The 15,922-nt window shown below is 42.5% G+C and overlaps 1 protein-coding gene across 5 annotated transcripts in view; it reads right to left on the reverse strand.

Moving 5' to 3' along the window:
- The window catches only part of MEIS1 (Meis homeobox 1), a 109,220-nt gene that overhangs the window by 41,213 nt on the left and 52,085 nt on the right, over nucleotides 1–15,922 (reverse strand). For all 5 annotated transcript variants that reach the window (XM_074921937.1, XM_074921773.1, XM_074921685.1 and 2 more), the window contains one exon: nucleotides 10,735–10,880. In XM_074921937.1, the coding sequence (XP_074778038.1) occupies nucleotides 10,735–10,880 (146 nt within the window). The remainder of the gene's footprint in view (nucleotides 1–10,734; nucleotides 10,881–15,922) is intronic.

The following is a 15,922-nucleotide window of genomic DNA, read 5'->3' on the forward strand; positions in this document are numbered from 1 at the left end:
TTTTGGTAAATATTTCCCCTTAAATAGCTGTGTGTTTACAGTGTAAAAATGAATCCAGAAAGTGCTCACACCTGTTTCTGTTCAGTAACTGCTGCACTGAGGTATATGTAATGTGCTTAAAGATAGAATAAATATCTAGACATTATTACATCTGTGTGCAAAGGGTGGTAAATTAGATCCTAATTACATTAACAGGGATTCTGCCTCCCAGCTTAAATTTTACATGAGCACTCTGTAAAAATCCAAAAGCTCTGCTGTGGTTTCTTTACGAGCTGGTGATTACAGCTACTTCCTATGCGGTCACTAAATATTCTGTTTACAAATAAATGAAGAAGCTTTGAGCCAACTTGCCAGGGTAATAATCCATGGTGAGTTTTTTTTCCCCCCAACAAACCTTTACCACATAAGCATGGCAACAATCAGAAGTCCTGGCTTCATCTAATTACTCTATCACATAATTTCACAAATTGCCTTTCCACTGGGGAGCCAAGTGCAAAACACGCTCACAGTGGGATTTCAGGCAGCAGCTTTCATTTACTACTCATTTCTTGTTAAATTAAACACAAAAACACCAGTTGTGTGAAAGAAGTCAAAAAGAATGCTTGCAAATGAGCCAGACAAGTGTATCTTATATTTATACCATTCGCACAAAATAGCTCATTGGCAAGCTGGATTTTTAATGGCACCATTATCGCCTTTAACCCTTTAGAGCTTGGTGCGAGGCTGGTAACCAGATCATCCCCGCCAAACTCAACCCCGTGAAATGGCATCAAGAAGAACATCAGCCTCATTAGCCAACACGGCATCCTTTAGTTACTAACTGGTGAGATGAGTCAGGGTGCCCCAACTTTGCCTCCACATAACCCCTCTAGCTTCCCAGGGGTTTAACGGGAAACAACCCAGGGCAGAATTTGCCCCATGAATTCCTGGGTATTACACGCACCTAATAAGAGAGAGGGATGGTCCTACAAATACATCAAGTGGCATTTGTATGTGCAGTTCCTATTTCACCCCAGTACGGCCCTCTGAGGTGCAGGGAAACCAATGGGATGTGGGGGCAGAGGGACCTGGAGGGCCAGACCCCTGCTAATTATCTGAGCGCTAACAAGGCAGGATTGCAAGCTGCCACCGAGGAACACAAATTATTTTGAAAATAATTGCAGCCAGTGTACCATCGCCGGTGGAAGTGAACCAGAGGTTACGCTGCTCTAAGATGACATTTTTTACATCAACAAGTACAAAACTAAAACACGGCCATTAGTAATTAAAGCTGTTCCTTTTGTAGCACCAGAGCCAGTAGGTCAGGTACCGTTTTACATCAGAAACCAGGCCTTGATGGCTGTAGATTTGCCAGCATTATCTGCACAGGGAGAAAAAAATAACACATTAGCAGCAGCTGTCTGTGTGCCTCGACATTGAAAATCCTATTCATACAGACAGGTGGAGTAATTTAAAAGCCAATGTGGTGCAATTTTGATGCAACTAATGCCACTGTTTACTAAAACGCCGCCATTACTGCTGTTTATGAAAACATTACTAAAATTGCATTTTATTCATAAGAATCCTAAGATTCAGGCTATTACCAGCTTCAAAATTATTCTGCCCCCAACTGTAGCTTATGACTTTCCAGGGTTTACAACCTGCTGCACCAACAGATCCATGCTCGGATTTCAACAACGAAATCACAGGTTTATCCTCTTTGCCATTCCCACCCAAGCACAGCACAACTCCCTGATCAGCACAAAGCTCCCAGCAAATAAGTAGAGTTCTGCTAACAAATCTATTAATTAGCCAGTTTATTCTAACATGGCATTTACCTTCCCAAAACTATCACCTAGGGACCCCAAAAGCTCTGGCTGACATGAATGCAGGTTGTCTAGGAAGAAGAGTTTCACTTCAAAGTTGACTATAGGTAATGAATAGAGCAAGTCACCTAAGTCAGAGTCCCACCATTTCCCCTCTGAGTTCAAAAAAAGTCCTTGGAAAGCATATTTATATCATGAGAAGACCTTGGTTTTACTAATGTGACTCAAGTAACACTTTAGTGCCACTAAACTGACTACCTTCCTTTTTGCATCACTGGTACAGAGCATCACGGTGGGAATAAGTTGGTGGTTTGTTGGTTTTTTTTTTAAAAAAACATATTTCCAAAATGTTTTATGCTGGACAGGCTGGATTAGAAAAGGTCAACCAGTAGCCAAGAAAGGAATATTCATGCTATACCTAAAGTCTGAGAGGTATTTTCTGAGCAGAAGTTTCTGGTTCATAAAGCAGAAGATGCAGTGGTAAGTCTCCTAGACTTTGCCTTATTAAAATGATAGCCCACCACTGAAGTGAAACAAGTACTCTACTAAATACTATGGGTCTAAATCAGGCAATGATGCAAAAGATGAGGTAAATTAGGTAACTACATATTAACTTAAACTCTTTTCTGCCTACTTACCTTCTCTCTACACATATATCTAGCATTGCTGTAGTTTAAAGAGTGAGGAGCTGGAAGTGCAAAGATGAGTCTGATCAATACATCTGTTCATATATTGAAAACTGGATTTTCAGCTGAGCATTTTGGGGGAAAGGATGTCATTATCCATGGAAAATTTTAACTTTCCATCAACAAAAAATTCCTTTCCCCAAGAAGTTTTCTGTGGGTAATTTTCACGGACAGACAGTAAACATAACCAGTTAGTATTAGGAATTAGGGCTTCCTGAATATATGCAATGAAAAAAACCATGTAAGCTACAACTGCAGATTGTGTGTAGCTGGAGATAAATACAGGAAAGGGGAAACAAAACTTTTAAAATAAGTAAAAAACTGACTCACATTTCATGCCTGTCCTGGAGCAACAGACTACCTTCACCACACTATCACTGTTGTGGTTCATTCAGACAAGGGTTAAGTTCAGGCAAACAGATGTAGGATACTCTATGCCAGAGCAAGGGAATGCATCTTACACAACTTGATGTACCACTTCCAAATGTGACCCTATTTGAAAGGCAGCTTATCTTACACCACAGATTAACACATCTCATCAGATATGTGCCCAACTGGTTTGGTGCTTCATATTTTGGCACTTTACCTAAGTCATTCGCTATCTTACACTGGTGCACTGTGAAACTCCTTCAAGAGTTAGGAGATTGCCAATAAAAAATTAACACTAGCACTTATATACATAAGCATATCTGAGAATCAGCATAGGCTCTTTTGTAGCAACTGTGTTAGAGGACAAGCTAAACAAACATCTAATAACGAACAACCCAGCCCATGAATTTATCCTCATTTCCTGCTCACCCACTGCTTGCCAAGATACGGTTGTTGCCTTTGGTGTACTTCATATTGCAAATTATTTGCCAAAATATTTCCATGGATCCTTCCAGATTTACAAATTGGTGTTCAGATTATTCCTTCCCCCTCTCCCTCTTCAAAATGTGATACTGAATTTCGTACGTCTGCTTTGACTGCAAAAAGACAGTACATCACGTAACACCTTTCTGTGCCTTGACTGGAGGAGGCTAATTTAAAAAATGAAGCTGTACACACAAAATATCACAGCTGCAAATATAAAAAGAAAGGAGAGTGTGGAGAAGAAAGCAAAGCATCTACTGTTGACTTAAAAAGTCTTATTACTGCAAACATTCTTGCTGGTAAACTCATTTCCCAGAATATTTATGCAAACAAAAGGAGTTCTAGTACAACCAGAGCAAGTGTAATTTAACATTTGAATTAATGTTTATCATGTTTCAACTTTTCAGTATTCCCTTGCTTCTACTCAGATGTGAAATTCTCCTGGTGTATAAATACTAATGTGTTTCATCAACTTCCAAATAATTCAAATTCTTTAATGTGCTGGTGGCTTCCACATTGGTACAACAGTGCCTCCATGGTGGAAACTGAGGAAAATAGGAAAAAAGATAAGATAGCCCTTTGGGAACAGACATTCTCTCTCTAAAATTTACCCCAAGCTGTTGACTACCTCCTGATTTCAACCAAAATACTTCCCTGGACCACTACTGTTCCCGAGACCTGTGAGGAGCCCAGGATACGTCTCATATCATGTAGTTTAAGAGAACATGATGGTTGTCTTCATCAGAAATGAGACTGAATCACAGATATGAGAAAAATCAGATGTAACTGCACCACACTTCTGAACATGAGAAGAACCTAAGTGAGGAATCTGATTTCCTTGAACCAACTGACTATAGCACCCTGTATTCTTCCCTTCTGGTCTAAAACCAAAGGTCTGCAGCATAGGTCACTGCTGGTAACCTAAATAATCTACAGGACAGCATGAGATCTCAGTACACAAGACATGCACCTTCCAAGAAATCATGAAACTGGAGGAACAACAGACCTGCCAAAAGTATCCCCCCAAACCCAACAATTTTCTTTACAAATGGCAAAATTCACCTATGGTAGAAAACGGATCAATCCTTGGAGGCTGGACAGCAGTTCAAAGCAATAAATTTGAGGATAATTATAGAAAACACTGAAGGTTTTGACAGTCAGTGTCCTCCATCAAAATCCGGGAGGGCTGAAGGGTTAGAAGTTAATTTAAACCAAGTTACCTACATCCTGTTTGTCCTCCTTTCTGGAGCTCTCAATTCAATTCTGACAGAGCCTCGAAATAATTATCTTCTTCTGTAACACTGCCCATTTTCTCCCGTTGAAGATGACTGCCACAGCACCGCCACCAGCAGAAGGAAGCTAAGGACCCTCATCATGGGTTACCTGCACCAACCCTCAATGGATGCTTTTTCTCACTGCTCTGGCAAGTCTTCCTGCTGCTGGGAGCACGAGGAGCCCGGGCTCCCACCTTCCCAGCCGAGGGGATGGCGGTTCATGGGTGACCAAAGGCAAGCTAAAAACGCCTGGCTTTTCCCAGGAATTTGGGACAGCTGGCACTAAGAAGTCTTGCAGATGTGAAAGAAAGATTTTTGCAGCTTTGCCCACAGTAAAATCAAGTGAAAGAGGAGACTTGCGTATTTGGGATAAAGGGGGAGGACACCCCCCCACACACCCATTCTGAGTCCAATATAGGAAACATGACCCCTGTTACACAGATGAGCTCCAGGAGCCCTCTGGCATTTTGCAGAGCAAGTATCAGCTGGTGCAGGATGGATACGCTTTGTAAGTTGTACTTTCGGGGCAGTGGGGGGTGTTTTGTTTTAATGCTTCCAAACCCTCTTGAGAGGAGAGCAAAGAAAATCCTTGCTGGTTTTAGCCAATTATTTCCCTTTTTATGTTTTCGGCAGCCTAGTTTTGTACCCATCTGCCCTCTTGCTATACTCTTTCTCAAACCCAGACAAGCATCCTGCATGGGAGTAGGGGCAGGGAGTCAAATTAACCCCACACTCCTCCTAAGGCAAAATCTCATAACCATGAAGGGATAAGAGAAGACATGAAATACACTTGCATTAACCCTAAAAAGTTGCTAGCTGGTAAAATATTTGTACATAAACAAAACTTATAGAATTAAGTGGTGTAATAGTATTTTTCTATAAGAATAACATCCTTGAAGAAATTTGGGCTATTTTTCTCAGCTAGATTTGGATATAAAGTTCCTCCTTCAAATACCTGCTTCCAGTAAATTCTTTTAAAGAAATAACACCTTTGCTAAATAGATTGCATATCGCTTATTGTAAGTTTTCTTATTTAATAGCATGGCATCAAGTGGTCAATAAAGATTCAAAATCCAGATACATAATAGAAAAAAAAACTTTTACTGTAAAGTCAACATCTTTCAGCTACGTCTTTTGCTTTCTGCTCAGTCTCCCATTTCAGTAAGATTTAACCTCTTAAGGAAATTGTTTTAAAAGCAGTTTAAAATAATGATTAAATTAGGGGATTTACATGAAAGAAATCCTTGGCCCATTCATTTTTTTAAATCATGGCAATTTGTTTTTTAAAAGGTGTTTGAAGTCCTTGAATCTACCTCTTGGCACCATTTAAAAAAAAAAAAAAGTAGTTTATAATCCCCTAATGTGCTTAAATAAAGCCTTCAATAGTTTAAATTGTTATTAAACATCTTTTGGGATTATAATTTTATGGCTTTTTTTGCTTGATTAGATGATGAATGTGAAGATCATCAAATACTCATCATATAACAAACCAATTACATCATATAATCCCCCAAATGAGGTTTGAATCCCAACATTTTAAATTAAGCTGGATTTAAAGGATGCAGAGAATTCACAATGAGTGAACAAAATGCTTGAAAAGATACCATACAAACTCCCTTCTTCTAGTTTTGAACAAAAAGGTACCATTGCTGGGACAAAAGCATACTATGGGTTGAAGCAGAAACTAATCCTGTTGCCACAATTAAATTTACACAGATCTGGTTGTAGGCAAGATTAATTTTTCTTCCCTTTCCCTTCCTCCAAGCTTTTCTCAATCCCTGCTGAGGGCTATACATTACAGTGAGGAGATCTGCTTGAAAAATGGTGGTGAGATATGATCCCTGAATGTTAGGGAGCTAAGAAATAATGAAGAAAAAAAAGAGGGCCTGTAAAATGTTGCTTCCTGCAGCACACCCTGAAATTGTCCTCTGGGCAACTTTCTGGAGCCCAGCTCCAGCACAGGACTAATTTGCCACAGTCACTCCTCATGACCCTGCCATGGCATTTGATGTTCATCTGATACCACCCCACAAGCCTCCCTCATTTTTGACTCAACTTTTGGAGATTGGGGGTGTCCTCACCTTTTCACCAAACTATTAGTAGCTCTTTTTTTTTTTTTTAAACCAAATATTAACAGGCCATTCCTTCTGCTTCAAATTTTAGTAAAATCCTAAAAAAGATTTCACAAACCTCAAGATTTACAGGCTGGTGTCATGATCTACCATCAAAAATTTCAACAAACTCCACAGCTAACTAACAGCCAACCCAGACATTTAATCAAAATTACAGCAGAATAGCAAATAGTTAAAAATAAATCCTGCAAAGTCCTAAGTAAGTCTGGTCACCACTTTTGCAATTGCTTTAGCTGATTTTGTTGTTGTTGTTGTTGTTATTATTCTAACAGGAAGAATAAGACAATTTGGATGAATTTATCCCCTGCAGTGTTTCAGAGCATACTGCCTGCATCCACAGAGGACAGGGCTTGCCTACCCTTTGGGCATATGTCAACTCAGTTCTGCACATCAGACAAAATAACGGGGGGCTGCAGCATGACACTTCAACAATCGGAGAGGCTATGGTCTGGCATTTGATTTTTTTTTTCTTCAATAAAGAAAAAAATAATTTCCTCCTAAGTGGGAAACAAGAACTAAGGGGCAAACCTTAGAAAATGAAGTCAGTACACAGAGGAAGACTTAATAGTCTTTGAGATGGAATAACTGCATAGAAGGAATTAAACCAGCCTATACACTTCTGAAAGATTGTATTTGTCCAACATTTATTTTAAGTCTTTCCAACCATTAATCATTAGTATGACAGACACAGCAATTACTGTCTATTTTGTTTAATTCCATGCCACTGATGTGTATTAATATTACAATTGTGAGGGAAAAAAATTTGCGTTTGAAAAGGAGGGCTCCCAACTAACACTCCAATTAGGAAACACCAGCAGTCAAGGGGATACTGGATTTTGTGCTTAACCGCTCCTCGTTTCTTCCCTGACATTTTCTGGATGGGAAGGTGAAGGCAGGTTAAGCACTGGGGGCAAAAGGGAGGTATCACCTGCCCTGATGTGTCCCCTGCCTAAACAGAACCACCTTCCTATCTCTCTGTACCTCCTGCCTTAGGGAGGACCTCATGTCTACCCTAGGGAAGTCCAAATTCAGTAATAATAAATAAATAAATAAATAAATAGTGTGGGATCTCTAGTTTCCTCAGCTGACCAGTCCTCGGGATGACCTCCCTCTCACAGTGAGAAGCCCAGCTGAGGACACTGTCATGCCTGTGTGTAGGGTTATAAGAGCAGTCATGGGGCCCAGACACCCTCAAAAATGAACTGGAGTCTTAATTTCTTCAGTCTCGCACCTCCTTACTCCTCAGCTCTGATTGCAGACATGATTCAGGCCTGGGTTTTTTTGCAGAGAGAACAGCACCCCAAGCAGCTTGTCAGCATGTTATATTGCTCTGGCACTAACTGTAGTGTTGACTCTTCCCCATGTTTTCAATGTGTTTGCCTGGAGGACATCTTCCTCCAAACACAAGACCCACTGCTCTTCTGGATGCACAAGTTCTGTGGTGCTGTCTCACTCCAGCAAGAGCACTCCCAGCTGAGACACATGCTTGGAAGAGCCTACAATGTTGTCCAGTCATGTTTTAATTTGGACAAACTGTCCACAATCCCACCTAGAGTAGATTTGAAAGGTCTGTCTCAAGGTCTTAGCTGGAGAAGGTTGGACCAGGTAAACTAATTCTGCTTTACTGAATTGATCAGACAAGCCTGGAGCTATCATGATGCTGCCAGGAGAAGAGAAAGCTGCCCTGAAATAAATCTGCATGCTTCATCTGGCTGGGTTGGATCTGCACAGGGGATGGCAGATTTTTAAAGCAAGCCTTAGCTTAGTGCTGCAAGGAAGAAAATGCAGCAGTTTCATTGCAAAGATCTAGGGCTGGCGCAGGGGGGGGGGCGTTCTGTCTGTGTTTAAGCCCTCCAGAAGAAGAGACCACCTTATAAGCAGATATCCAGATGTTGTCTCCCAGGGGCAGCTACCAGCACTGCAGCAAGCTCCACAGGCACTCTCATCTTCTCTTTTGCACACTATTACCACACAGAAGAGTGAAAAGCCACTTGCACCCTACGCCTAATCTAGACAAAACAGCGATAGGGTCCTGAGACTGTGCATGAAGCCAGCTGCAGGGCCAAGTCAAGCCCATGTAGCTAAATGCTCAACAAGAGGTGGCTCCTGCCATGAGGTCTTTTAGGAGTCACCTCTGCTGCCTTCTGCTGTGCTCTCAGCAATGGGTTTGGAGTGTGGAATCTGGCCCAGGCTAAGAGTGTGCTGGAGATGGATCAAGCAGTTTAACAGGATAGACCATCCCATTCCTGTGCCTGGGTGATGTTTAATTTACTAGCACAAACACAGCAACAGGCAACTTCCAGGAAAAAATATTAATATACTACTTAATTTGTAATTCCTCAGCTGGTAATTATGGGGACTGTCATGCAGTTGCTCAGTGTCCCCTGGTGTGCCTTGTCCTGACTGCAGAGCTTCCAGGGTTATCTCCTCAAACCAGAACCTAAATCAGCTGCATCAGGCTGGTGTGAGCATCGCTGCTGGCACGGCATCCCTGGACCATTTTGGAGGCAGATGTCCTTAACCTGACATCTACCTGTGGAGACACACCAGGCTGAGAGCAATTCCTGAGAGAGGACCTAGAACTGGGGAACCATCAAAGCCAAAAGGGACCTCAGCCTTTGGCAGCCATGCACTAAAATACACAAGGGACAGGGCAAAGGAGCTGGCAAAGCTGAGGCACAGCTGATGTCGAGTCTGTCAGAGAGAGAAATTAACTTAGAGATATCCGAGGCTCTCTCTGGCCTCAGAGGAGGAGTGCTCCGGCATGAAGGTTCATTCATAGCAACCCAGGACCGCGCGGGGAGAGATTCCCCGCCGGATCCCCATGCTGACAAGAGTCACAGCAGATATCTGGTTTCTTGGCTCAGCAGCGGATGGAGGGGCGATGTGCGTGAGCGCTTCCTCCAGTTTACAAGTATACCCTTGGCAAGGCTCCCAGCAGGGCTGGGCAAGCTGGCTGGCTTCTGGTTTCACCCTGACCCTAACTACAGGCAGGCAAGAGAGTCAACTGCTGGGATTAAAAGTGAGAGCTGTTCTTCACCACCACCCGCAGACCGCCAGCAACCCTCACCTGGCCCTTATCTTCCTGGCACAGAAAAGCTCAGACAGAAAACCTGGGGCCGAAGGCCCACATCCCCACAGTGGATGAAAACACAGTGACAGTTCACCACAATTTGATGAAAAAGGAGATTGGCATTAGAAACACTTTTCTAAATGCTAACGTTAGAAGGTGTGGTACACAATGTAAAGCCTTGAAAGAAGCTCCAGCATCCAGTTTAACCCCACACACCTGTCCAGAGCTTTGATTTCTAATCCCAGGAATAAAAAAAATACAGGTAGCTGTGGCAACAGAAATAGCTGCACATCCCCCCACCCCTTTATAACATTAAATATAGGAGTAACTTACACTCTGGGAATGAGAACATCTCAAAGAAAAAAATTACACTTTGCTGTTAAACCAGATACATTCAGACCTTTCAACATGAAGCTTCTGATGATCTCTGACAAACATCTGAATAAGGTCTTTGTTTGCTTTTTGCTTTGTTTTTAATCTCCCCAATTATTTTCCACGGTTCTCCAGAGCGCAGAACCAAGGGCCGAACGCTGCTCTCTGCTCCGAAGCAGCAATTCCCACGTCAGCTAAGGGGAGCTGCAGCTGTGCAAGCAGCAGGGCAGGACAGGTCTCCAAGGTTATTAGTATAAGCTTAGTCACACTTTGCAGTGATGTCCTGTTAACAACTGCGACTTGAACCAAAAAAAAAATCTAAAAACAACACACACAAAAAAATACCCCAAACCATAAAAACATACACTCTGTGCTCTTCCCCTAGCATCTAGCAAATGAGGCAACAACAACAGCTCTGCTCGGAAAAGTTCCCTGAGCTACCTGTCAGCAACATAATACGTATTTTTTGCTTTCTATGACTACTACAACTATGACATTTTCCATGTTTTATTTTGCATATGTGATCTAGAGTTCACTTACTGTTAGATGTTGGAACAGCCATGCCCTCATGATATTTGTGGCTACTTTGGGAAAGATGCCACGCTTTTTATGTCGCTTTTTGTCCTTATCTGGATCATCATCATCACCTGTGCTGGGGGAAGCTACACTGTTGTCCAAGCCGTCACCTGTAAATATAGTGAATCAAATTTTGACTTATGCTACCTTTATACACTTCAGCCGAAGCCTGGCTTTGGGTATAAACTGCATGAATATTTAAATGAGGTATAAATTCTTTAACACCATAATTCACCAGGGATTGAGGGGATGGGGGGGAAGAGACATGGGGAGAGGGAGGGTCTCAGGACTGTGTCAGCCCCATTCTGGTTTATCCTGAAGGACAGTGTGGCCATTTCTGCCACTGTAACCCAAAACAAAAGGTGCTTCAAAAAATAAATTTTTTTTGCAAACATCGAGCTTGCAAAGGTGGAAATGATGGCTTTTCTTCACTCTAGGTCACTTCCCCAAAATTCATCCCAGTCAGCTACTTTGGTGGAGATGGCAATTAGAAAAGTATCAATGATGTCCCATCCCCATGACATGTGTGAAGCTGGATGCCCCATTCCGCTCTGGGATGTGAGAAGCAGGGTGAATATAACTCTCTTGCAACATCACAGACTCTCCCCAAATTCAGAAATAACCAGAGGATTGGGGTGTCACTTATGTCAAGTCTTTTATAGACATTCCACTTCCCCTGACTTTTTGATGGCAGGTAGGTAGCTAACTGACCACCCTTCTTCCCAGCCCCAGCCAAAAGAAATTCATAAAGACATAAGTAGGTACCAGTTTGACATACACCATAGGAATTAACACCCCGCTTTGTACCCATGTGCCATATCTGTAATAGATGTCTGCTCCCATTAAATAACAACTGATCCAGAATAAGTTCCCTTAATGCAGAGAAGGTCTGAGACAGTTCTCATCACGTTCACAATGTATCTACAGGAGGACATAACTGCACAGCAGCCAACTTGGGTCTGGGCTGATGGGCTTGTGGTCAAAGGAAAACAAAAGTTGCAGGGCCTAGCTCGTTTGCATGCAATTTTTGATTCAAACCCTGAAAGCAGTTTATAAATAAGTCCACAGAGCAAATCAGTCTTTGCATTCTCTGTGTGTGGATTGAATGGTATATGCTAGCTTTCAAGGACACTGTACTTGTAGCAACATGGAGTTGTGATGGTATTAGGCAAGTGTTTTTTACATCCCCGGGCAAGAATGATCAAGAAAGTAATTTGAATTGGTCTGAATCAAAACTATCTCTGTAAGGAATAATTTTTTTTTTTTAAAAAAAAAAGATGTAGACTATCAAAATTATGATTTGTTAAACACCTTTCGTCACACACAAAAAAGTTATTATTAATGTTATATTTTTAGTACCTTACTGACTGTGACAAATTTATAAATGTCCTTATGACTTGGCTTGTGCCTTTAATGAAATGGTAACCTTGGGTAGTTACAGAAACAAACAAGATTTTTATGAAGAAATCAGATATCCAACAAATTCTTTGAAAGCCCAGTATGTAAAAAAGGGCTTTTATACAGAGAAGCAATTCACCATATAAAATAATAATTCATAAAAGAAACATGAGCAAAGGAAACAACTCAACAGCATTTAAAATTCCACGGGCTAATCCACTTTCTGTCTGCGAGAGGCAAACAAGGAGAAGAAAAGTATTACGCATTCATTGATTAAAAATGAAAAGCTTCTAACCTAATGACACTGCCTTTCACCACCTCCCTGCAACCGTCCACCCACCCTCTCCCTCCCTCCCCCCCCCCCCCCCATTTTTTTAAAAGACACTCCTCATTTCAAACCCCCTTCAGATTAATTTAGCAGGCATCGCCTCGTGCCTGACGGGAGGAGGACTCATTGATAATTTATGGAAATATCTACTATAATCCAAGGGAGATGACTTTTTTTCCAGCTTTGTGCATCAATAGATAATCAAGGCCTTCAAGCAGCCTTAGCTTCCCATTACCTCGGGCAAGAGAATTCCTGAAAGCATGCCTCCGGGGCACCTGAATTATATCCTCCATTAGGGGAGGAAAAGCTTTCTGCATTCCACCTATAACACTCCCCAGAACCTTTCCTGTTTATTTCTGCTGTATGAAAGCAGAAGCATTAGGAACAGGATTTTTTAAGTGAAGACTTATGTAGATACAATGGAGAAACCTTTCAAGCGCGAGCCAGATCACCTCCTTGAATCCCTGGCGGTGACCTATCCCAAATAAAAGGTTTCTGTTACATCATTAGCTCAAGCCAAAAACAGCCTTGGCTTAATGCACAGTTTGTTCTTCCTACTGTTTTTAGGCAAATACTGCTACTTTACTCCCATCTGGGAGGGAAATTACACTGCTGGGCTGTAATCTAAGACAAGATTTTCATTGGAAGCAAATGCTTTCAATCCAGTGTAAATACTGGTGCATGTTCAGAAAAGCCTAAAACAATAAACCCTGGCCCCGTCCGACACAAGTTAGAGAAAGTGAAAGGCAGGGAGAGGATAAGAAAGCACCCGGCTATCCTAAGAGCAAATGCTTTAGTAGACTTTTATAAATTGTTTAACCTCTTCCACTTTTTTTTAAATGGAAAATTGATCCCGTAAAGACTGAAACCACAGAGAGAAGTCTAAATGGTCAATTGTGGATTTTAGTATTTCCACCTACTTTGCAACTCGATACACTCACCTCTCTGGAGGTCTCCAGAGATTCCCCTCCCCACCTCCCCCCCCCCCCTTTTTTTTTTTTTTTTTTTTTCTCCTTTCCTCTTTTTAAAGATCACTAAACAAACTTGAAGCACCACTGACCAGCCACACGGTAGCAGCTACGAACTGCATTTGTAAAATGTCAGCGGTGACTCCATTCCTGAAGTTGACTTCTCCTGCTGCCAAATGAAGGCGAATTGAAAAGGTGGAAATAATCATAGAAATGATGCTAGTCCATAAACAAGCTTACAGCCTCATTAGTATAGCGGGAGGCTCCGCTGGGTGATTTATGCTTGTTTTGCTGATGCCATGAGGAAATGCCATAGGGCAACTTTAGCCAGCTGCTAATGGTTTCTGACAGCTTCTTAGCAACTAGTGCAAGCAACGCCATGGCGTTTGCTAGTGACAGAAACCGAAAATGTCATATTATCTGCCCATGTGTCACAAAGTCTGTGTGGCAATTAACTAGTAGGCCAGTGACTGAGGGGCCACAGGCTCTTCAAAATGGCCCGTGGCTATTCAGGGGACAGGCGCATCACTCGCGTTTATGCTGCACATATGCATGGCTGTATGCACGATCCGCATCACATTCCCTCCGCCTCGGTCACTGATGAGTTTGGTCCATGCGGATCCTTTGTCCATGGAGAAACTCCAGCTTGCTTTCTCTTTAGGCACGGCATGACATTATCAGAGGAACTGCAAGTAATCTGTCTTGATATGATGGTTGGAAATGGCACTTTAATTGGCAATACCTGATTCTCTGGTTTTGAGCGCTGGATCCGAAGGTGCTAGCTGTTTTTCTGCTTGCTCGCAAATTAGTCTAAAAGGATTTAAGATCACTGAAGCAGACTCGTTGCCTGTCAAATTGCTGGGAGCACAGCGACTCTGCACAGCAACTAGACGCTATTTAAAAAAAAACCTGGAGCCTGTAAGGAGCAGGAGGAGAGCCCAGGCTCCGCGCGCCCGTTCCCCAGCGAGAAAAACCAGGCACTATATGTCAAACTGTCAAACCTTTCAGCGTGGCCATTTGCCCTTTCAAATAATATTTAAGAATTGTTTTTACACAATTTTTTATAGGCCATGGTCTAGTGAAAGAGGCCAACCAACAAAGAAAGGAATTTGTACTATAATTCGTCCGTGGACGATTTCTTGCCAAACCTGGGCCAGTCCCCATGGAGCGAGGCAGGTGACCTGTGGCAGCTCCCCGGCTGTCAGGGAGCTCCAATTTCAAACGCCCTCGACTCCAGCGTCCCAGAGTTGCCTATTTAAGCACACCCAGGCATTTAGGCTGTGCTATCTTGTTCCTTTCAAGAAAGGATAAAGTGGCATTTATCGTATTCAGCCCTACTGAATGGGTCAGGCTGGCTGTGCCAGCGGGGGCTCCTCTCACTGCATCCCCCTCCCCACCACCATTGCCTTCTACAACTTCCCTTCCCCTCCCTCTCCCCTCAAAATCAGAGGCAGAAGCAGCAAAGGGCAAACGAGTTTACAACAGCTTCTCGAGTGCATAATGCTCCTTTGCCCCTGGTGATCTGTTATAAACTTTTGTTGGCAAAACAGGTGCTTCTGGAAAGCAGCTTGGCACATGTACTTGCCTTCAGTAGCCATGGTCATTGCAGGAGTTAGGTGGCAATTCAGAGCCTCCTCCCTCACTTCCACACTGAACTGAAATTAAATGTCATCACCCTGTGATGCTGGAAAGGCAGGCAGCATGGCATAGCTGGGCAATTTTCAGCCACTCCAGCTCCCAAATCCACCCACAGACAGACCTCAACCACAGAAGCTGCCCAGATAGAACATAGATAGTCCCAATCTCAAGACAGGGATGTTTCAGAAAGGTTGGAAACCCAGATGTCCCAAAAACCCCAGTCCTTTGCTCGACCACAAAATCCGTGCCTTTGCACATATCTCTTTAGACTAACATCCTCAAATGATTCTAAGTGACTAGAAATCTCAGTGGCAAAGTGCCAAATACAGCTATACTACAAGCACCTTCACCAGATGCAACAGGTTATTTCTCACTGCATGTAGCCCTGTTCTAGGATCAAATCTGTATCCGGAGTGCAAATATTTTTTATATCAAAGAAAAACATACTATTCTTAAAAACCCTGCTCCCCACACCTCTGCCACAAGATTTGAGAGAGGTTTTGGGGTCTGCTGTTCAATTTGCTGGGAGGGGGCAAGAGGAGGGCACCAGCTTTGCTGAGGTCCACCAAATGAACAGTCCACTTCTAGATAAGCCTCTAAATCCACTGCTTTAAGGAGTTCATGGAGAAAAATGTGAAAGACATACCCAGACACCCTTGGAAAGACCCAGGCCAACTTTTAAGTGGAGTGACTAAATTAGTGTCGTCTAAAAGCTCCCTATGTTGAACTTACTTCTACATCTCCAAATCTCTTCTGTTAAAAGCAGCTTCTGCCTCCTAGAAGAACTTTACGGTTTGCACTTAATTTTGCATTTAACAAG

Source organism: Athene noctua, chromosome 1 (genome assembly GCF_965140245.1).
Source record: "Athene noctua chromosome 1, bAthNoc1.hap1.1, whole genome shotgun sequence".
NCBI classification, from domain to species: domain Eukaryota; kingdom Metazoa; phylum Chordata; class Aves; order Strigiformes; family Strigidae; genus Athene; species Athene noctua.